General features: G+C 38.6%; 1 protein-coding gene across 1 annotated transcript in view; it reads left to right on the top strand.

Annotated features, from left to right (window-relative positions):
• psmb7 (proteasome 20S subunit beta 7) overlaps window positions 1-24,888 on the top strand; it is a 64,159-nt gene that overhangs the window by 30,620 nt on the left and 8,651 nt on the right. Inside the window, exon 6 of the mRNA XM_060841072.1 lies at window positions 10,432-10,490. Coding sequence (XP_060697055.1) covers window positions 10,432-10,490 — 59 coding nt within the window. The remainder of the gene's footprint in view (window positions 1-10,431; window positions 10,491-24,888) is intronic.

Raw genomic sequence — 24,888 nt, 5'->3', positions numbered from 1 at the left:
TATCGAACGCCTTGCTGAAATCCATATACACCATATCAACTGGTTTATTCTCATGTTTGGTCACCTTCTCAAAGAACTCAATAAGGTTTGTGATGCACGGCCTCCCCTTCACAAAACTCTGCTGATTATCCCTAATCAAATTATTCTTTTCTAGATGATTATAAATCCTATCTCTTATAACCTTTTCCAACACTTTACCAACAACTGAAGTAAGGCTCACTGGTTTATAATTACCAGGATTGTCTCTACTCCCCTTCTTGAACAGGGGAACCACATTTGCTATCCTCCAGTCTTCTGGCACTATTCCTGTAGACAATGATGATTTAAAGATCAATGCCAAAGGCTCGGCACTCTTCTCCCTAGCTTCCCAGATGATCTTAGGATAAATCCCTTCTGGCCAGGAGACTTATCTATTTTCATACTCTGCAGGATTTCTAATACCTCCTCCTTGTGAACCTCAATCACACCTAGTCTAGTAGTCTGTATCTAAGTATTCTCCTCGACAACATTGTCGTTTTCTAGAGTGAATACTGTCGAAAAATATTCATTTTGTGCTTCCCCTATCTCCTCAGACTCCACACACAACTTCCCACTACTATCCTTGATTGGCCCTAATCTTACTCACGTCACTCTTTTATTCCTCAAATACCTATAAAAAGCCTTAGGGTTTACCCTGATCCTATCCGCCAACAACTTCTCATGTCTCCTCCTCGCTTTTCTGAGCTGTCTCTTTAGGTCTTTCCTGGCTACCTTGCAGCCCTCAAATGCCCTAACTGAGCCTTCACATCTATCCTAACATAAGTCGCCTTCTTCCTCTTGACCAGAGATTCCACTTGCTTCGTAAACCACGACTCCCGTGCTCTACAACCTCCTCCCTGCCTGACAGGTACATACTTATCTAGGAGTCACATGAGCTTTTCCTTGATAAACTCCACATTTCTAATGTGCCCATCCCCTGCAGTTTCCTTCCCTATCCTATGCTTCCTAAATCTTGCCTAATCGCAACATAATTGCCTTTCCCCCAGCTGTAACTCTTGCCCAGTGGTATACACCTATCCCTTTCTATCAGTAAAGTAAACATAAATGAATTGTGATCGCTATCACCAAAGTGCTCACCTACTTCCAAGTCTAATACCTGGCTGGGCTCAATTCCCAGTACCAAATCTAATGTCGCTTCGCCCCTTGTTGGCCTATCTACTTACTGTGTCAGGAAGCCCACCTGCACACACTGGACAAAAACTGACCCATCTATAGTACTCGTGCTATAGTGTTCCCAGTCAATATTTGGAAAGTAGAAGTCCCCCATGACAACCACCCTGACTCTCCCACTCCTATCGAGAATCATCTTTGCTATCCTTTCCTCTACATCTCTGGAACTATTCGGAGGGCTATAGAAAACTCCCAACAGGGTGACCTCTCCTTTCCTGTTTCTAACTTCAGCCCATACTACCTCAGTTGACAAGTCCCCAAACATCCTTTCTGCAATTGTAATATTGTCCTTGACCAACAATGCCAAACCTCCCCCTCTTTTACTGTCTTCTCTGTTCTTACTGAAACATCTAAATCCTGGAACCTGCACCATCCATCCTGTCCTATTCAGCAGCTACTAGAGGTTGTTGCTGGCCCCAGGCTTGCTGAAGCATTTGTTTCTCCTCAGTTTCTTTGTGCCTTCCTTGTACCTTGACCACAATGACAATAGAGCATTGAATATCAAATACAATCCTTTATCCAAAATCCGAAGGTTTTCGTTAAGTCTTTTTATCCATAACAATTTATTTGGAGTGCAAACAGTTAACCTAACTCTACACCCATTCGATCCAATTCACTCAGATTTCACGTGGTGGGGTGGCCCAGCACTGGCAGGTGTCAGTTCTGTCTCAGGGCTTGTCGTACTCACTGGTGCATCTGCTGTTCAGTAAGATTTATTTAATTTCACCATCAAATTGTCACTTATTCCAAAATCCGAAAAATTCCGGATTCCAAAAGCCAGCTGGTCCCATGGGGGGGTTTTGGTTAAAGGATTGTGTACTTGTACTATAAATAGAAAGCAAGAAGAAATCAGCTGTCAGCCCTTGTGCAGCCTGAGAGATTTTGGATAGTTTTTGTGAATTGTGGCCAACAGGTGATATTCTAAGTTTGCCTGTGATTGTTTCTGCTTCACAGAGACAATTATGTTCGTTGGTCAATTGTATTGATCAGTGACATGGTCAAGATTGCTTATTGCCAGGATTTGTATTTGATACAGTTGATCACTGCTTGTGTTTCATGCAGATTTCTATGATTATAGATATTGACTGGGAAATCTATAGCTCGAGTTCGTTAGATAGGTTGGTGTTTGTCCAATGTGTGCAGGAGGGTTTCCTGACACAATATGTAGACAGGCCAACAAGAGGTGAGGCCATACTGGATTTGGTTCTAGGTAATGAACCAGGCCAGGTGTTAGACTTGGAGGTAGGTGAGCACTTCGGGGACAGTGACCACAACTCGGTGACTTTTACTCTAGTGATGGAGAGGGATAAATGTGCACTGCAGGGCAGGAGTTATAGCTGGGGGCAGGGAAATTATGATGCGGTGAGGCATGACTTAGGATGTGTGGATTGGAAAAATAGGCTTCAAGGGAAGGACACAAATGATATGTGGAGCTTGTTCAAGGAGCAGCTATTGGGTGTTCTTGATAAGTATGTACCAGTCAGGCAGGGAGGAAAGGGTCTTGTCAGGGAGCCGTGGTTTAATAAGGATTTGGAATCCCTTATAAAAGGGAAGAGGGCGGCCTATGTAAAGATGAGGCATGAAGGTTCAGTTGGGGCGATTGAGAGTTATAAGGTAGCCAGGAAGGATCTAAAGAGAGAGCTAAGAGCAGCGAGAAGGGGACATGTAAAGACCTTGGTTGGTAGGATTAGGGAAAACCCAAAGGCTTTCTATAGGTATGTCAGGAATAAAAGGATGACTAGGGTAGGTATCGGTCCAGTCAAGGATAGTAGTGGGAAGTTGTGCGTGGAGGCGGAAGAGATTGGAGAGACACTAAATCAATACTTTTCGTCAGTATTCACTCAGGAACAGGACATTGTTGCTGATGTGAATATTGAGTCACAAGTGATTAGAATGGATGGCTTTGAGGTATTTAGGGAAGAGGTCCGGGGAATACTGGAAAGGGTGAAAATAGATAAGTCCCTTGGGCCTGATGGCATTTATCCTGGGATCCTCTGGGAAGCTAGGGAGGAGATAGCGGAGCCATTGGCCTTGATTTTTATGTCATCGTTGTCTACAGGTATAGTGCCAGAAGACTGGAGGATAGTGAATGTGGTCCCCTTGTTCAAGAAGGGGAGTAGGGACAGCCCTAGTAACTATAGGCCAGTGAGTCTCACTTCTGTTGTGGGCAAAGTCTTAGAATGGTAAGGGATAGGATTTATGAACATCTGGATAGGAATAATGTGATCAAGGATAGTCAGCATGGTTTTGTGAAGGGCAGGTCGTGCCTCACAAACCTTATTGAGTTCTTTGAGAAGGTGACCAAGGAAGTAGACGAGGGTAAAGCAGTAGATGTGGTGTAAATGGATTTTAGCAAGGCGTTCGATAAGGTACCCCCAGGGTAGGCTACTGCAAAAATTACGGAGGTATGGCATTGAGGGTGAGTTGGAGGTTTGGATTAGGAATTGGCTGGCTGGAAGGAGACAGAGGCTGGTAGTTGATGGTAAAGGTTCATCTTGGAGTGCAGTTACTAGCGGTGTTCCACAAGGATCTGTTTTGGGACTATTGCTGTTTGTCATTTTTATAAATGACCTGGAGGAGGGACTTGAAGGCTGGGTGAGCAAGTTTGCGGATGATACGAAAGTCGGTGGAGTGGTGAACAGCGAAGAAGGATGTGGCAGGTTACAGCGGGATATAGATAAGTTGCAGAGCTGGGCAGAAAGGTGGCAAATGGAGTTCAATGTAGCTAAGTGTGAAGTCATTCACTTTGGTAGGAGTAACAAGAAGATGGATTACTGGGCTAATGGTAGGCTACTTGGTAGTGTGGATGAGCAGAGGGATCTTGGTGTCCATGTACACAGATCTCTGAAAGTTGCCACCCAGGTAAATAGTGCTGTGAAGAAGGCATATGGCATACTGGTCTTTATTGGTAGAGGAATTGAGTTCCGGAGTCCCGAGGTCATGTTGCAGTTGTATAAGACTCTGGTGCGGCCTCATCTGGAGTATTGTGTGCAGTTTTGGTCGCCATACTATAGGAAGGATGTGGAGGCACTGGAACGGGTGCAGAGGAGGTTTACCAGGATGTTGCTTGGCATGGTAGGAAGATCGTATGAGGAAAGGCTGAGGCACTTGGGGCTGTTCTCATTGGAGAAAAGAAGGTTTAGGGGAGATTTGGGGAGGTGTACAAGATGATTAAGGGTTTAGATAGGGTTGACAGTGAGAACCTTTTTCCACGTATGAGTCAGCTGTTACTAGGGGGCACAGCTTTAAATTAAGGGGAGGTTAGTATAGGACAGATGTTAGGGGTAGATTCTTTACTCAGCGGGTTGAGAGTTCATGGAATGCCCTGCCAGTATCAGTGGTGGACTCTCCCTCTTTATGGTCATTCAAGCGGGCATTAGATAAACATATGGAGGTTATTGGGCTAGTGTAGGTTAGGTAGGCTTCGGTCGGCACAACATCGAGGGCCGAAGGGCCTTTACTGCGCTGTATTTTTCTATGTTCTTTGTTCTAAATCTGCACTGTTTTGACGCCTGATTAATGCAATTGCCCCTTGGAGGACTTCACGTCACTCATGAATAGAATCTGCTTCCTTGCATGGGCCCAAAAAACCTCTCTTCATCCACTCTAGGTGCAGTGGCAGTCATTTTTCTATTCCATTGTGAATTTGCAGTTCAGCCGATTGAAGGCAACACAACATTTGGCAAAGTAAATAGCAGTAGATAAGCCCTCCCATCCCAAAATGCTGCCATCAATATCCATAATTGACTTCTCCAACTTCCCTACTGCAGTGGCCCCTGTAAGCCCCTATGACTTTCAATGAACAGACCCCAAGGACTGATCGGAACCCTTCCCCACCCTTTGGGAAAAATGGGACCACGTTCCGAGTGACGAGACCCCTGACTGATTTCTGCAACTTCATGACTGCTAGTCCCTGGACTGGCTGCATTGGACCTACATGATGGACTGTGGCCCACTGGTCGTGAATGCCCAAGCAACCTACTGACTGTGTCCAAACCCTTGAACTGAGATTGGATGATATTCTTGACTGACAACTGTTCCCCTCGACTTAATTGAGGAAAGCTCTCCTTTGCCTTTGAGATCTGCTAAATTGGTTGAGGGCACTGTATTTGCTGCTGGTACATGTTGCAGTTGTGACACAGATGTAGCACAGTGCCATGCAGCCACATGGCCATACCCTTAACTGATGACTGCTGGCAACCATGACCAGTTGCCTGGCTTTGTCTGTACTGCAAGGCAAGGCAAGGTAAGGAAGAGATGCTGTGAGCTTTCAAGTTGATGCAAAGTGAATGAGCACTAAGAGAAACAAGCTAAGTGCCTTAAGAAGGATGTTGGTTGATGCATGAATGGGTTTTTATCTCTCTGGGCAAAGTGAGCAACATTTCAATGAAAGTTGGTGAGTTCTAAAGTGTGGTAATGAGGTGATGATTTGGTATTCTAAGTGAGTCAGAGTTGTGCCATGGTGATAAGTGAGGCTCGTGCATGCCCAATACAACCTTCTTTAAGTAAAGAATGCTAGCAGTCACTGGCCAAGGATCATTCCTTGACTTGTTGGGGACCGCTATCCAAGCCATAGGCCTGAAGAAGCAAGTTGTGAGCTGGATCCATGTGCTCTTACTCTCCAGTTAGAAAATGACACTGTCAAGTTTCTCTCCACTGCCTGGGAAAATAGCAAGCTGCATATAAATGGGGTGGGATTGGTAATAATGGGACATTAATCCATACAATAGGCCTCTTGCTACATACTAGCAAGAATCTTATTTCACTGTCAAAGCCTCTGGTGTAAAATTGGACTTTTTTTTCAACATTGAGGATCTCATTTTCCTGTTCTGACCATATTTTACCAATGACTCTCAACATTTGCCCAAGGAGTTCGGGGGTTAGGAAGACTTCATCCTCTGTTTCCTCTGTCCTCCGATCCTGCCAATTATGAAAGTTTCCAGCATTTGCTGCTTTTATTTAAGATTTCCAATATTTGTAGTTTGTTTTTTTCTATTGACCTAGGTCCTCCTTTGTTATAAACCAGTATCCAATCTGAATCTAGTCTAGATAGAATATAAGTTTGTTGTTGTGTTATTCCACAAAAGGACTATAGAGAATTATTGAATTTGCACTTGCCAATTGGTCTGCTCATGTCTTCACCCAAGACATAACTGTCAATTATCAATCACTATCTGAGACAGGGATCTACTCTGAAGATTTGGAATCCAACGAAGTGGACAGTTTCAATGTTCTGTTCTGAAGAATTTGTACAGTTGTTAGGCGAACCTAACTCTGAGTAAAAGAGCTGGAATTGTTCTTGAGAGTAGCTACTGGAGTGCAGTCTCGGGAATCCAGGGGATTGCGATCTTTCATTGGGTTGGACTTGATGAAGGGTCTTTGCAAAGAGTATCAATGTTCGATCTCTGGAAGGGAGGAATTCTCATTTATCGTGAAGGAGACAAGGTTTCAAAGAGTTTTAGTCACCCACAATGTTGTCCTTCTCAGAGAAGTCATTGGAATCTTTCTTGACCATAATTAGTGCTTTTATATGCTGTGTGGGACATTAAGCCACGGTTTATCTGTTAGCCATATTGTTAGATTAGATTCACTACAGTGTGGAAACAATCCACACTGACTGTCGGAAGAGTAATCCTCCCAGACTCATTTCCCTACATTTTCCCCTGACTAATGCATCTAATACTATGGGCAGTTTAGCATGGGCAATGCACCTAACCTTCACATCTTTTGGAATGTAGGAGGAAACCAGAGCATCTGGAGGAAACCCATGCAGACATGGGGAGAATGTGCAAATTCCACAGACAGTCGCCCGAGGGTGGAACTGAACCCGGGTCCCTGGCTCTGTAAGGCAGCAGTGCTAACCACTGAGCCATGGTGCTGCCCACATTCTCACATTAATTCTGCATATTACTAGTATGGGTTGTATATGTGCATGTACAGAGTAGATTGTTTTGTGATTCTAATTTTGTATAGTAAAGATTTTATGAAAAATATCATTAAAGCTTTTGCTATTATTCTGTTGATAAGTACCTCGGATCTCAAACTTTGTCTACTTTAAAGAAAATGTTACTGGTCCCTCGTCAGACTGTAACATAAATGTGGCAGTGTCATCACAGATCGTAACACCCTGTGTTTCTTTTCGTCGAGTATTGAAGAACATGTACCAGGTTGAGGTATTGAGACTGAGTGTATCTCTCAGAGGCGAGAAAGAAGGGGAAAACAATTATGTATACAGTGTGTTATCACATTTTTAGGAAACCTTAAAGGTTTCTTAACTTTATAACTACTAAACACTTTTATTTTAAGAAAGGCAATCATTGTTTTAAGGAAAGGAAATGCAGTAGCCATTGTGCACAAAGCAGATCGTATAATCTCTGGCTAGTTGTATGAGTTGAGGTACGAATGTTGGTTGTGCCATCATTTAGGTTTACCTAGGGAAGCAGGAATTTAACATTTCATCCGGAAGATGGCAATGCAACACTTCCCTCAACATGTCACTTAATTTCAAACCCAGAATATTTGTTCACATTCATAACAGGGTTGAACTCATTGCTTTTTGACTTGGGCAAGATTTTTTTTTGTCAACTGAGCTAAGCTGATACTGCTTCCCTTTCGTTCATTCCAGTAGATATGCAACCAGAAAATTAAGTGTTTTGATACATGCTTTAAATCTCCAGTAGGCTGTTGTTGCTTATTACATACCCTTTCGGTTTCCTGCTGCTTCAGGCAATGTATTTTGTTACAGAAAATTGCTCCATTCTAATCGTGCTGAATTTAAAGATATTTTATCCAAGGGTTATCTGTCAGATTGAATATGACTATTCAGCAGACTGATCAATTTATTTCTTGTAAATCTGGTGCTTCTAGGCAGTGTATTTGATCTATAATCGGACTGCTTAAATGTTGCTGATGAGAAAGTCAGTATTTTTTTCTCAACATTATAACTGTCAAGTTGTATTATGCCATTACATATTCACCAGAATTGATAAAGTCAGCAGGACATCTCATTCAAAAGCCTTTAATCGCTACCTCTTTTCAATTCAAATCCATTGTGGAGGTCGGCCAGTGTTCACAAATCACTTTAAATGGGAAATGCTGTTCCTTGTGCAGGCCTGCTAAATGAGAGGTAGTATGTAGAGTTACTTAAAACAGTAATAAATGCCAAAAAGTTATTTTAATTGGATTGAAAAATAGACACCAAATGCATTTTTCAGCAGAAATAGAAGTTTCTAAACCATTTAGTAACTATATAGCAGATGGGATGATGTGTTTTAAAGCCCCATGCTTTGCTCTGTGTGGCACAAATTGTTAACATTTCTCATTTTCAAAATGATGCTGAATTGCTTTTAATGCCTAATATAGAAGCTGTTACATAGATGTTATATGGGAGCATTAGATGTTGGTAAGATTACACCACATGTAGTTGCTGTCCCATCTCATTGGATATTCATTGACCTTTTGAAATTGACAAATAACCTATTTTTATACCATTTTAAAATGTTGCAATCAATTTGGAGAGTTTAGTGATCTTTTCCTTATTTTTGGCAGCCCAAATGGAGGGGTGCAGCTTATAAAATGTTGATCAACAGATCTCAGTGAAAGATCTCAAAGCAGAGCATTTTAATATGCAACAAATGAATAGAACAAGATGGAATTTGTCCAGTGAGCTGTCTTGATGGTAACCTCTGCATCATTTGTTGACGCCACTCCTCTGTGGCTCATTTGCTGCTGACCCCATGCTTTTGTTGCTTCTAGCCCTGTCTATTTCACTGCCAGTTCTTCCGCATTCAGTGATACGTAAAATATGAAGTCAACCAAAATTCTGCTTGAGTCTCAGCTTGAAGCAAATCCCATTTCTCTATCATACTAGAGTTTATCCTAAAGATTGTAGATGAACATAAATTGTTGTTAACTTGCAATCCAGAGTTTGCTAACTGTAAATAGTGTTTGTGACAGGTACTCTGAAGGCAATCGGTTTATTTGCTGGCCTGCATACAGTTTTTCCACAGTTTGGTCAAATACATTGCTGTGAGGTGATCACATACATTGACTTTCCAATCCTGGACTTTTTTTTTGTGAGCTCCATCTTCACATTCCGAAAGCTAAACTCAGATTGTTTCCCTAATGACTTCAATAATTGTGTGCATGGGTTGCCTGGTAAGGAAAGGAATAAGAGATTGTATTGTAAATCAATTTTAACATAAGATCAAAACCTTCCATCTCTGTAGTGCCTTGTCATGTCCTCAGCTATTCCAAAGCACCTCACAGCCTTTGACTTGCTGTAAGTGTAATCATTATTACAGTAGTAAATGTGGTTGTAACCTTCAATGCACCTGCAAGCAAAAAATGAGAAGGATGAGATATAACTGCGTTGGAAGTGATGATTGAGGAGGAATGTTGGACTGTTTCACTGAATATGGAATCTTTTATATACATTTGAATAGTTGATGAGACGCTGTTTGCCAACTCATTCAAAAGACAACATCGCTATAAACGCAGCATCCCTTCAGTATTGCATTGATCATAGCAGTCCGGACTATATGTCCAATTTCTGGAATGGGTTTAAACCAGACTCTGAGATTTGGGTAGTTTGAAGGAAAGCATACTGAACCTTGAGTATTTCAGCAGTCATTCTTTTAGTCATTTTAACCCAACATCAGAACTACTTTAATTCTGGCCTTGGTTTTCTTTCTTAAAATGTTCAGTTTGCTCCTGAATTCTATAGTAGAATTGAGCCATTGATAATATTGTTCTCAAAAATATCTTCTAAACTTATACATTCTTCCAGTACTGTTGCTAGATTTTATACCTGAAAGGGCTAATTTATCATCAGAGAGGTGCATTCCCACCAACTGGCAGTATGATTTTATTTTCAAGATAATGTATGGTATGGTAACCAACACAAAACAAACTTGCTACTGCATCTGCTTCTGTAACCCTCTGGACGGTAAATAGAACTGGAATTAATTTGATTTGGAAGTCAATTCTGAAACAAATTGGAAAAAATATAGAAAGTTTGAATAATTTGGGATTGCTTTATTGTTAGCTCAGCCGGGGAACAGAGGAAAGGAAAACCAGTTGTGTTCATCTGTCTTCAATCCATCCAATCTGTGTAGCAATAATCTTTAACAATGCAATATTAACTACAGTACATGTGTATATATAAGTAATAATGTGTTCTCTGTTAACCTTTGCAAATATGTGGTTTTTATTCTTAAACAGGTTCTGGATCTTTGGCTGCAATGGCCGTATTTGAAGATTGCTACAAGAAAGACATGGAGGTAAGAATGTGACCTGTATAAATAATAACTGATAAGCAGCCTCGTCCTTTTTTTTTCATTAATAATACAAAGAGAAAGAGAAATCCAAATCATAATTTTCATTCTTTACTTTTGTTTCCCAAAGAAGTGAATGTATTTATGTGTTTAAAAACTAGACTTTAAACACAATTTAATGAAAGAGACCACAAAATATTGCAGATATTGGAAGTCAGAAACAACCAGTGATAATGCTGGAGAAACTCAGCAGGTCTGGTAGCATATGTGGAGGGGAAAACAGTTTATGTTTTGAGTTTGGTATGACTCTTCTTTAGAATTGAAACATCAACTCTGTTTCCCTCTCTCTCAGATGCTGCAAAACCTGCTGAGTTTCTCCAGCAGTTTCTATGTTTATTTATGCCAGAGGCCAATTATATTAGCTTTATTGCCATTAGGTATGAGGGTTGATACCATATTAGATTCTCTTTTTACTTTCTTATCTACCCCTCATCTGAATAAATTATTAATCTTAATGCAAAAATTGTTTCAAGTCTAATGTGCATTGCAGTTATTTTAGATTTGATGCTCGTCAAAAGAAAAGGTGCATTACGAAAATTAAAGACTCAAGTAAAGTTTGTATTATAGAGAAATTCTAGATATCAATAAATTATGAAACTTTGAAAATATACATTTTGATAAATTTGCAATTAAAACTATTGGCAAGGAGTAGTCAAGTTAGACTAATTTAGAAATTAAGTAAAAAATGAGGTCTGCAGATGCTGGAGATCACAGCTGCAAATGTGTTGCTGGTCAAAGCACAGCAGGCCAGGCAGCATCTCAGGAATAGAGAATTCGACGTTTCGAGCATAAGCCATTATACAAGGAATGATAAAACAAATAAAATTCAGAAAGTATCGAGGATTTTTTCCAAGTTCTTAAGAGTATGTATTATTTATGAAAGGATAGTGTTTATTCAAGAAAATAAGATAGAGATGGAACTTATCTTCAAATCATTGACAAATATGAGCCACATAAAGGAAATACTATTAAGTTGGATTTCAAAGTCAGAGATTACAAGTGCACAATTGGCTCATCTCATTTGAGAATGGAGAAAATGTTCTTTTCATCTACAAAGTAGTAAACTTATAAAATAGTCTGCTTCTGTATTGATTCCTTGAAGAGTTTGATGAAAAGTTTTTGCCCACATTATTTTTATTTTAAATTGAGCAGAAGAAAGAAAGGAAATAGGTAGCCCCTAAACTTGTGTCTACACACAGCTAAGACCTGAAAGCAAAGAACATTATAGCACAGGAACAGTCCTTTCAGCCCTCCAAGCCTGTGCCGATCCAGATCCTCTATCTAAACCTGCTGTCTATTTTCTAAGGATCTATGTCCTTTTGTTCCCTGCTCATTCATATATCTGTCTAGATACATCTTAAACGATGCTAACGTTCCCCCCCCCCCCCTCACCGGCAATGTATTCCAGGCATCCATCCCACTCTGTGTTAAGAACTTTCCATATATACCTCCCCTAAATGTTTCCCCTCTCACTTTGAACTTGTGACCCCTAGTAATTCAGTCCTCCATTCTGGGGAAAATCTTTCTTGCGATCCACCTTGTCTACACCTTTCAGGATTTTGTAGGCCTCAGTCAGGTTCCCCCCTCAACCTCCTCCTTTCCAATGAAAATGATCCTAATCTACTCAACCTCTCCTCATACCAGCATACCCTGCATACCAGGCAACATCCTGGTGAACCTCCTCTGCACCCTCTCCACATTTTGGTAATGTGGCGACCAGAACTGTACGTACTATCCAAATGTGGCCGAACCGAAGTCTTACGCAACTTAACATGACCCGCTAACTCTTGTGCTCAATACCCTGTTCGATGAAGGAAAGCATGCCATATGCCGCCTTGACCACTCTACTGACTGCATTGCCACCTTAAGGGAACAATGCACCCGAACACCCAATCTCTCTACATCAATTTTCCCCAGGATTTTTCCATTTACTGTATAAGTTTGCTCTTGAATTGAATCTTCCAAAATGCATCACCTTGTATTTGTTCGGATTGAACTCCATCTGCCATTTCTCTGCCCAACTCTCTAATCTATTTTTATTCTGCTGTATTCTCTTGACAGTCCCCTTCACTATCTGCTACTCCACCAATCTTAGTGTCATCTGCAAACTAGCTAATGAGGCAACCTCCACCTTCCTCCAAATCATTTATGTATATGTGATGGAACCAAGTGGTTGCACTTCTTTTGAAGAACCTAAATGGGTAACTACAATTGAGGAAATTAGTCCAGCCAGAAGACAACAAAGTTTACTATACTATCATACCAAACAAAAGAAAGATTTATGGAAAAACATAACATTGAGGATTAATCACATTTGAAAATTAGTTGATTCATTATTGAACATGAATGTCAGAAGGAGCGTTAATATTTTCAGTAAACAAGGCAATTGTAGACACACTATCCAGAAGGAGGATAAGTGTTGATTGACCTCACATAAACTCTTGCTAAAAATGGCCTACAGTTTCTGACCTGATCTCAATACATGTGCCTTTAAGTTTATTTTTAAAAATATCTTTGCATCTTCTAGTTATCCAAATAATTTAAATTTTGTAGACCTGAGTTGAGGAAAATAATCCTCCACATCCTGCTGTGTCCACAAAAATGTTTCACCATTTCTGTCCATAAACAGGCTAGACTACCAAAGTAGATCACATCCTGAACTGATTGATATTTCTAGCATGGAAAAAATTTCTAGCATAGTCACATTAAAAGTCTTTGCAGGTTTCTGGCAGCATGACTGTGACTATTGACCTGAGTGTCAGATGTTTAAAGGCGTTATTTTTATAGGTGCATTTTCATTTTTGGACAATAGACTAGTGTGCAAGTCGAACGAGACAGAGCTACTCTAATAAAACTATGTTAGCATTCAGGAGAACAAAGGAAAGCAGTTGACACGTTTTGAGTCAGCACATTTTATTCCTTATGCAGAATTGTCTGCTGTATCGCTTCAAAAGAAGAAAATTTGGAGTGCAAAGTTCATAACGTTGTACCAGCCTTACGTTCATTAGAACAGCTTTTTTTTACCCAGCAAGTTGGAGACATTTTTAAAATTAAAAAACATTTAAAATTCCATATCGTACTACAGTAGAGCAAAGAAGGGACCATCATGGGGGAAGTTTTAAAACGAAATAAATGTCCGTTTAGGTTAGATGGAAGGTTGTTATTTAAAATAAGAATACTGAACTCCCAACCTGTCCCTTCCAGTTGTAAGAGACCATGATTGGGTAGCTTGGGGCAGGGCGAGGTATTGCAACCAATCCATACTCTGAAGGGATGGTGTATGCTCCATTTTTCTATCATTTCAAATTTAATCCCACTCGGCCAATTTCCAGAATTTATGGAAATTCAACAATTAAAAGAATGTAATGATGCTAGATCCATGAACTAACTGTCTTTTCGCTTACTCATGATTCCCATCAGACCCTCCGGAACTCTACTCATCCTCCAAGCCTTTAATATAGGCCCTTTTGTCCCCCACACACACGCAGGCCCACGTACACAAATGCGGTTGTGGACATATGGGAAGGAACATGCTCAATGCCTTTTGTTTGTGCACTTACTGTAAAGATGAGCAGGCGGTTAGAGGGAGAGTCTCTGGCCAGAACTTTGTCAACAATCACATGACACCGGGTTATAGTCCTACAGGTTTATTTGAAACCACAAGCTTTCAGACCACCCACTCCTTCCTCCAGCAACTAGTGAGAGAGAATACAGCGGACACAGAATTTATGGTAAAAGATCAAAGGGTCATACAACTTATGTATTGAACAAACCTAGATGGCTATCAAATCTTTTAGCAGTATGAATGGAGGCGCGGGTTTCAATTGATTAATATGTAAATCCTTGCCCCAAGATAACTTCAACTTTTATCGGAATAAAAATGACACCTTGGGTCAGATGATGCATTTCAGGTGTGAGGCCATGTTTCAAGTCTGTTTGTGTCTCATCCTGGAGCCAGACTGGTTTTATTTCTAAAGTAAGAATTTATAAAATGTTATTTTGTATTTATATTTATAAATTCCTACTTTGGAAATAAAAACAGTAAACTTGTTCATCTCAATACACTGAGACAAGGACGACCATCAATTTGACTGAGACAACGGAATCATCCTTGGACAAGCTAACCAAAGGTTAGCTTTCAACCCAGAATGCCAACAACAAGCATTTAGAAATAGACCGTATATACAAAAACTGGAAATGACTGCATCCATCTCAACAGACCAGATCTCTCAAATCTCAAGCAGAGCAGAACACTAGCTTCACAGAAGTCGCACTGAAGGTGTTACCTAGCAGAGTGACGAAATGTCTGCATGACAACCCATCAGCTTGGCAAGCAAACCAACAACCATATCCACAACCCGAACTACAAATCTTCGCAAAAACCTTTGTCTAATACAACAAAGTGACTTGCTAGAGTGGCAGTTGAGAATTAACTGTGTTGCTGAGAGTATGGAATCACATGTAAACCAAAACAGGTGAGGACTTCAAATTTTCTTCCCTGAATGACATTCGTGAACAAGAACTGCAAATACAGCACCATACAGTAGATGGGTGCATGTTGGAGACCGAGGCCTGCTGAGTTAGTGATTACTTTTGCACTATGCGGACCAATAGCAAGCCAAAGCCAAGTATGGCATTTGTAGTTGAGAAATATTGCCTCAGGCCAGATCAGGTAAGGATGGCTGATTTCCTTCCATAAAGAACAAAGCTGTGGGGATTCCATGATTAGTGAACCAGACTGTTTTAAAAAACAATCACGATGATTGAGGCTAGTTTTATGCTTCAGATTTATGTTAATTGAATTGAAATTCCACGGGGCTGTGTTGGGATTTGAACCCATGTTTCCAGAGCATTAACCATGGTGTTCTGTTTACTACTCAGTGACATACCACGACAATATCACTTCCCAGTTGTTTAACTCGTCCCATACTGAGAAGTTTTGTTATTAAGTAGTTTTTAAAAATAGTGCCCATTTATTTGTTTGAAGTACTACCTACCCTTATAATAAAAGCAGTCAGGATCAGGGTGCAAAAATGTCTGTACTTGCGTAGTTACCAACTGGGTAAATAAGTGAAAGGGCTGGTTCTCCATTCTTATGAAATTTTGACTGGTGGTTTTATACACTTCTCGCGCTCTTTTGTTTTTTCTATCTCTTTTTCTCCCCCCAGATCCCTCTCGTTAGAGCATTGAAATGCAAAGTCTTATGATTTTAATATTATTTCGTCAGTTGAGTAGCCTGTTCCTTTCAAGTTTTTTTTTAGTGTGAACTACATTATTAACCTCTGGTGACGCACAAGGATTTGAGCATTTCTCAATGGTGAAATGACTGTTCTCCCAGGTCCTATCTTTCTGCTTTCTAATTTGAATCGATTTGCCTCAGCTCTTGGTATATATCTATGAAACATTGAAATAAGTTTTTGTATCCATACATGTTCTTTAATTTACACTTTTTCCATTTCAATTATTTCCCCCTTAATGTGAACACTCAGTGAATGCTAGCTTGCAATTTGAACTTGGGGATACAGCTCAACTACATATCTATGAACACATCTCATCATTTGAAATGCTGGACTGATTTCCTTCCTTATTCTGCTTCTGTCTGGAGCATTGTGGTCAATTATAATGTCCCTATTAGAACATCTCAGTTTTACCTGGACAGTGGACAAATTTTCTGAGACACTGGGGAGTCCTTTATTTGTTTCTCCTAATCAGCCACAAATAATTTAATGGTTATTAGAAGTTCTCTTTTATTTTGTTGAACAGAAAAAAAAACCTGTTCCATGAGCAACCAGTCTTTGGTAGGAATTGATAAAATTATCACTTTACTTGTCTTATTTGAGAGATCGGCAATCTTAAATAAAAAAGAGCAAGAGAACTTGAAAAACAGCGTATTGAGGTTTGAGTGGAGTATTTTTATGTCTTATGGTTGTGGAGGTTTAAATGGGAGAAGAACACAAGAAAAAAAAGTATTGTCCTTTTCAGTATTTTATCTTACGTGCCATATGCGAGTTCTTCTTTGTACAAACTGTCAAGTGCCTTTGCAGGACCAGAGTACCTAAAGGGTTTGCATGGTACAGAATTTCACAGGGCTGCAATTCAAATGTAAATGTCCTGCAGTCCTTGATTTGGATTTGTTTACAAGCATTTGGAAAGCAATGAAACCAGTGAAATTATTTCGACAATTGAAATCCGTTGGAAATAAAAAAAAATACTTGCTGCAGTAAATATAATTCTTTGTTAAATAATGTTAAAATAAAATGTAGACAGAATTGAAGTGGGCCTCTTTGATATGAACAAATAGGCTAGTTCTTCTCTGAGGTTGTCATGTAGTAAAGTCCCATGAGAAGCTTACCATGGCAGACGCTGAGCAATATTTATAAATCTATGACAGGCAATAATGGCAACTTGAAATATTCTTTTGCATGAATCTTGAGCAGTACTCAAAACTGGAGCCATATCAGATTTGTGATGGCAGCTGTTGAGCCCTACAGTCACATTTCTAGGCTTTGAAGATACTCCAGCTTAAAGAATAGAAGCTGGAGGCTTACTCTGTTTGTGTGGGTTGCATGCACATGGGCTCACTGCCTTTTGAAGATGTGCCACTGCCAGTTCTGCCAGTGCCCGAGGCAAGATCATACCAGCAGGGGCTGTTTTCTTCTCAGCCTCTGAGTTGTAGTCTTCAGATGTAAGCAGCAAATGTTTTGTCAATGCCAGTAGCTTGATTGTCTGGTCCCTTGCTGCAATGCTGAGAGATAAGCTCTACCCAAGACCCTTCAGAGATGAGTGGTGAGATGGATGGTGATGTGCACAAGTGCCACTTCTACAGCCTGATTTATGGTATCATATTTTATACTGATGCAAGTACTGGCCTCCAGAGGGACACTTATGGATTGCTGAAGATCTGAGCAGTTTCAGCCCTGATGGGCCCATAGGCTTCAGAACTGTGATGCCAAGCACCAAACAACTACTATAGAACGATATTAATTTGTCATTTGGGCAGCTATGGATCTAGCTTAAACAATGAAAGCACTTCAACTCGTACAGAACTTATAATGCAGTGCTTTTACAAGGTAAAATGTGCATATTGCTGTTGTATTTGGATAGAGTTACAGTATTTTCTACTGGTAGTAAAATTAATTGAATATGAGAACACACAAATAGGGGTAGGAATGAAATGCTTACTATATTATCCTCCATTAAACTGACTAGTGCCTCCATCGCCTACCTTTTTATTTTTACTGTGTCTACAACTGAGCTTAATGAACAAAGAAAGTAAAACATATATTTCTGCACTTCATTTTAGATTTTCAATTGTGTACACCAATATTTATATAATTTTTAAAAATTTACCTCTTAGTTTCTGACTTTTTAAAAATCCTTTCTCTCGTTTCATTTAATGTTTTCACTTTGACAGCTGTTGCCGTGAAATGGAATAACTTCAGCATTCTTCCCTGTCACCTTCTCTACTTCTCGGATTCCTGCCCTTCAAGTAAATGCTGAGCCATCTCAGTTTAAAATGCTTCGGAATCAGAGAGTTCTAACTTTGGGAGGCTAGAATGGTCTTATTTATCATGAATTGAACATAAGTGATTAAAACAGAGGCAGCTATTTCTCACAAATAAAATGCATGTTTCCTATGAATCCGGCTCCAGTAGATATTGAGAGATCTGAATCTGGTCTGTGTAAATGGCTGCTCAATTTGTGTTTTAAAAGGCTGCGTTTGTCACCCCAACTGCCACACTATCATAATACCTGGAATATTTCCACCAGGAGTTGTGATGGCTTTCACAACATAATCAGTTATCAGTACGTTTTAGCATTTAGATGCAAGAGACTGTCAAACATAGGCAATTTCATGTTACACTAAGTTACACTTAAGCTTGTTTAGTGTAGTAGTATAATGTCCCGAAATCAATTCCAAAACCATTGATTCAGAGGGGTTTTCACAAAGACTCTTTGCTCATTCACACATTGCCCCACCCCTGAGAAAAGCAGTGAGTAGGCTGTAAGCAAGAGCAGTGAAGGAAGTAGAAAACAGTGAGGTGGCAAGGAAGAATAGCACCAGTAGGTGCGCAACAATCATATTAGTGACACCAAATTCCTGTACCTGTCTGGTGTAACTGCACAGTGATGACATCAATGGCATGGCTTTGAGTTTCAGTTGATTGGAGAGAGGTGCAGTGTTCTTAAAATTTTCTTGTGGGAGTGAAAGGGAGAAAACTGAAAGTCAAGCAGGCTGCCTGTTTTGGGCTGCAATCTAGTGACCTGGTTAGAAGCACGGGTTTAACTGCGAAATGAACCGATTCAGGCTTGGATGCAAACATTAAATAATTGACCACAGTTTAATAACTATATATATTTCAGGTACAGCAATGCATGAATTTGTATGTTCATGTTTTCACAACTTTGATCTTCTCATGCATTTGCTATTATGGTCTCCATGAGAATGTCAGTAACAGACTTCACAATGCCTTTAGTGTTATGCTTTTGAGTTTACTGGAAAATAGTTGAAATTTCTCATTCAAACTCTTGACAATCACTTGAATGGAACTATAGTGTTAACTCCAAGTCTCAAAAACTAAATGCCTACAATGACCAAGCACTCAGCTGTCAGTAACTACATTGTGATAAGTTGTGCATAGGAAACTAACCAGGTGCTGAAATTTATTTAATACAAGACAAAACTGCAAAGAGGCTTTTTAAATATCCGCTCACATTGTTTAAACCCCTGAATTTAATCAAGGGATTAATTCTAGAGTTAGAAGTATAATTAAGAATAAAAAGTAGATCTGTTGCTCAGCTAGAAATTGAATTTACGTAACACTGTTGAAAGTAGCCAGCATCTTATGAATCGACATAGTGCTCCCCCATCAGGATTGATCCTCAGAATTAATAGAATTAGCTATTCTTCATTATCTTGTACAGAAAATTTCAACTTATAAGTTATTCTGATCTCCGAAAGAAGTATCAAAGCCTGGACAATATCTACATTCAGTTATTGTATGGATGACAGTAAAAGGGAATGTATGTTTTTATTGTTCTCAACTTCTAAAGTAATATTCTACAGGTAGGCTTGTATAAATTGTACGTTTGTCAGTTACAGCATCGTTTACAAACTGAATGTTGCAATTTTTGAGCATAAACGCCAGCAGTGGAGGCACTCCTAATACCTTTAGTTGAGTTATAAATGGTTTCTTTAAAGATTATATTTGTGTGTACTCTTTTACTGTAGCACGTCCCAGTAGTTATAATTTACTTTATGCCCTAGAAATAACATTTGTGCTTTGGAAAACAAAATGCTTGGAGACAGCAGAAATTCCTCAAGACCACAGAAAAATAAAATGAGCACTGGCTGTCATGGGCCAATTATATTGAATTGTATTGCATTTGATACCTTATTTATAGTAGCAAATGGGATTTAGTTGAAGACATCACATCGTTCGGCTCCTATTTACCACAATAATAGCGCAAATTTCAGAGCTCAGTGGCACCAGAGGTTGTTTCAATCTTTGTTATCCTATCACTAAACTGTGGCAGAAAATGCAACATTAGCAATAGTAGTGATACATAGTCACCATGTACAAGACTGTCCCAAGGCCACATTTCTAGCTTTTATTAACTGTTATGGATGCGCAGTGGCAGTTCCGTTGCAATGGAAAGTTGGCTGAAGTGGCCTTCATACATATTCTTTCAAATTCTTGAGGGAAGGCATATGAAAAGCAATTTTGCTGTTAGCATGGCAGAAATTAACTCTGAAAACTTTTTTTTATCCGCTGAATTACATACTTTAATCAATCTCATTTAGATCACATCTGTCAGATGGAAAATAGGAGTGTAATGACAGGCTGCATATGAATTCAGTGTTTGTTACTGACAGTGATCCAAACAGCCTGTGTGTGCCTGCCACAGGGCTCAGGTGTGGAAGTCCACAGGCTACTACCACCAGCTGACATTTTGAGTTTTAATGACTCCATAGGAAGGTGACCGCTTGCTGTGAGGTTTGCTTACCAGATCAAGACAGCAGGCAATGGAGATAAAGCAAGACTATTAGTGTCGTGAATACTCTGACAAAGCAGTTTTTAAAAAAAAAGTCTTGAGGCTCTTGGACTGTCGTGTCATTATTTCAGTAGATTTAGTCTCTATCTTGACTGTTCGGACAATTACTCTATAACCTGGAGGAAATAAAATTGCCCATTTCATAAAAAGACTTATGAATATATTAATTTTCTTTTCCCATAGGAGTACTTTTTTTTAAAAAATGTATTTTATTGAATTATGCAACATGGAGCAGGTTTACAGAATGCATTATATATATTTTAGTTTATTTTCAGTAGCTTTGTTCAAATATGTTTTATGTGTAAAGAATTTATCTAGACACTGAAACAATTCATTTGGCATAATCTAACTGCTTTATTTATATTTGAATTAGATATTAATGGTGACTGTGAATTGATCTATTAAATTTTTATCAGCAATGGTTGTAACCAAATCAGTGTTTTTTAAAGATATCCTGCTAATGAATTAATTTAAAGTTGACTTACTAATCAAAACCTATCTTGAAAGCAACCAAAGGCTCTAGGGGCAGCAGATGTTAAATTTGCATTAAAAGTAACGATAGTTAATATAAGAACAATTAGATCAGTGGGCAAAAGGCATTTTGAATTCATAATCATACTTATTAGACAATTATTTCCATTGTTAATTTTAGTGTTTGGCTTTTTTTCTCAAAACTTTCAGTTAAGGCTTTAGAAAGAAATGCAGGAAGTATTGTCTTTATATTTTAAAAATCCACTGCATTGTTTATTGATTTTGCTTTTCTATAAGATATACTGATAAACTATAAATGTCATTTGAAAAAATTGCAAAAAACAATCATCCCAAATTCTGTAACAGGTATGACAGAATATTCATAGATGCTACAAAACAATTTCAAAATAGAAATATTAGAAACTGTTTGAACAGTTTATATTGCATATAAGTATTAAAATCATGTTTTGCAATGAGCTAAAATTCCAAGTAACTCATCAAAAATAAAATTTGGTGAAGGATTGCTGATCATAGACCATAATGATGAGCCCAGATTATTTTGCATGCTTCTCATTAAACACAATGGCAAGAGCTATACGTTAACAATGCACCACATAATCAAAGCTTAGCAGTAAAATTATATTGTATAGTGATTTGGATCACTTGAACTGTGTATTTACTTGCCTTTTAATGTGCATAAAATATAAATTATCACTATACAGTGTTGTGAAAAATAACATCATTAAGTAGTTGCATAAGCAATTAAGGATGGCCTGCGTTTAACCTGAAGTTTTTAAATTATTTGAAATCAATACCACTTCTGCAAATGTAGGAAACATTCAGCAAGTTGGACAGTGTTAGTAAAGGAAAGAAATGATGACATTTTAGGCACTACCCATCGTCAGAACTGGTTCTTGCCGTGCTGATGAAGCAATATGTCTGAAAAGGAAATCTTCTTCCTTAAAGATGCTTCCTGATTTAGAGTTTTTTTCCAGCATTTCCTGTTCATGTTTCAGATTACCAGCATCTGCAGTTTTTCTTGTTCTATTTTTCTTGGTGTTCAATCTAAGAATAGAGCAAATGCAATAGCAGCAGAGAGAAAATGAACAAAAATATATTGGCTAGAATAACTTACAGTCCTTTTGAGCGCCACGGAATAAGACTTTGCTGGGTCTGCTGCAATTAAATTTTAATTACTATATCTTTTGGCATTTTACCAAAGTCGAAGATGCCAATAACTATTAGTTAGATTTAATTTTGATATTGGGAAAATTGTTAAAATTCATGTGGCTTTTTGGTGAAGAATGGAGCTAGAACTTAGTCTGAATAGATGTAGATCCACTGACCGAAAGTTCAGCTTGTTCCTACAAAGATGAGAAATTCCTTCATCCAGAGAGTGTTGAGCCTGTCAAATTCTCTGCCACAAACATTGGTTGAGATGTAAGCATTGAATGTTTTCAAGAAGGAGTTAAATGTAGTTCTTCAGGTTAAGGGGATCAAATGTTATATGAGGAGAAAGTGGGAACAGGGTAGTGAGTTGAATGAACAGCCATGGTCATACCGAATGACGGGAGCACAGTCTAAAGGCTGAATGGCTTAGTTTTGCTCCTATTTTCTATGTTTACAGATATGTCTCCAATTAATGTCAACCATCTGAATATAATTAGCCTCTAATTGAGAAACAATTAACAGGAATGTTGTCCAATTATTTTGTAGATTAAATGATTGAGTACAAAATTCATGTTAAAAGATGTATTCCAATTTCTTTAGCACAAATCATAGCTGACTCTCGCACGCAATATTGAGGGAATGTTGCATTGTCTTAGGTGCCTCTTTCAGTTGAGACACTAAATTGAGGCCCATATATTCTCTCTAGATGTAAAGATCCCATAGCATTATTTCAAAGAAGAACAGGGAAATCATTCCTGATGTCCTGGCCAATATTTCTCTCTCAGTTGTGTTGGAAAATCGATTATCTGGTCATTGTAATTTAGTTGTTTTTGGATCTTAAATTATTTCCTATGTTGCATAATTGACTACAATTCACAGCACTTTTTAAGACAAATGAAACCATGAAATGTGAATTTTTTGTTTTAATTTAATTTTCATTAATTGCTTTATTTTTAAGTCTTCAGCTCTATTTTAAATGAAAACATTTTTAATACAAAGGGTAGAGTTTGTGAAGAATGTTTATCTTGTAAAACAATTTTTAAAAATCTGTAATGGTGAATCAATTTGAAGTAGGACAGTAATGTTTCACATTTTTTCAACAAAGATGTTTCCAAGTTTCAAAATCATTTTCATATGAAGGTGCTATCTTTTAAAAAGTTGTGGTCAATTTCATTGCTTGCTCATAATTGCTTAAAATCAAGGTTTATATGCAAGTTCATTGCTTCCAAGCTTGGAATTCCAAATTTTTTTTCAAAGGTCTAGACTGTTCCCTTGATCAAATTCCTGTTGGTGTTCAATTCTTCAATGAAAGCTCTGAATCAGTATAGTACTGTCAGAAACTAATTTGTATAATCTCAGGTTTTGTGACCAGTAACCAAGCCTACATGAAGTTCAGTACCGCATAAAGTATAAATCACGCTCTTAAAATGACAATGCTTAGAGTGCCTCTTCGTATTAAATGCAGCAGATTGGTAATGTTATAAATATTTTAACAAACACAGTTGTTGATTAGCAGTACATACTGAGACTTTTATTTATTTCATGCGGTGTTCATTCCTCTGGTACCTTGTGAAAGTGGCCATTAGTGGTCAATTTAATGACTTTTGGTATTGCTTAAGCTTGCCATGGATTGTGATACAGCTGAGGTGACCGTTACATGTCTGGTGCAGACCTTTTCACACTTTCTGCAAGTGCTGCTCATTTGTCATCTGGCAGTAAATCGAGCTGCACATAAGAGCCCTGGGACACATTCTGTGATGGTCTGATGGAGGTGAACAGATAGTGCTGTAAAGGCAGCTTGTCACAGATGACTTGTGTTGTACAGCATTACTCTGTGCAGGCTCCTTTAAGGTAAACACTTAAGCTCCAGGGGCTAGAATGCCAAGAGTAAGTTATTGTAAACAAGTTGCGTGTTTTCACTGTATTAAGTTAGTGATTTTAATAGCTTTTTAAAAATAAAAGAACACAAATATTTCTGAATATTTACAGTTGATCATGAAAATTGTTAAAGTATTCCTGATCCCTGTTCTGAAAGATTAATAAGTTTGCTATCTTTTGTTTTGAAAATTGAACTTCATCGGTTGATATTTTGGAAAGAATCTTAAGACCTTGCAGCTAAATATTCCTATTTAGATCCAGTGAACTGAATGTTCAGCCTGTAACTATAGTGATGTGGAGAATTTGTTTCACAAGTGATTTGAATTAGGAAAGCAAATGGCCATCTAAAATAGTTTGTGCTTGGATCATAGCTGCCCATGCAACATTTATGCCATTATTTGTCCCGCTTTCTGCACCTGGTGAAAAATTTTATGGTTTTAGTAAGCCTGTAACATTGTTCGTTGGTCCAACTAAATGTAAAATAGCACATACTCCATCAAGATTGTGGCAAAAAATGCTAACACCCTTTCAGTTGCAGTGATGATATCTCCGCTCCCTATTATAATGTGTACTTAAGTCAATATTTGAAACTCTATTTTTTTAAAATGTAATCATTCTGAAGGGAAATAGTGTCTTCAAAAATCCTAGCTCTGACTTTAGATAGTGGGTAACAACAGTAGTTAATGAAGAGATCAGTTAGAAAAAATGATTACAATCACAAAGGGATCACTGAACAACACATCCAGGAAGCTGGTAAACTTTAATTTGA

Source organism: Hemiscyllium ocellatum, chromosome 21, assembly GCF_020745735.1.
Source record: "Hemiscyllium ocellatum isolate sHemOce1 chromosome 21, sHemOce1.pat.X.cur, whole genome shotgun sequence".
NCBI lineage: Eukaryota > Metazoa > Chordata > Chondrichthyes > Orectolobiformes > Hemiscylliidae > Hemiscyllium > Hemiscyllium ocellatum.
The sequence above is the reverse complement of the archived record's forward strand: the minus strand, read 5'-3'. Positions and strand labels throughout refer to the sequence as shown.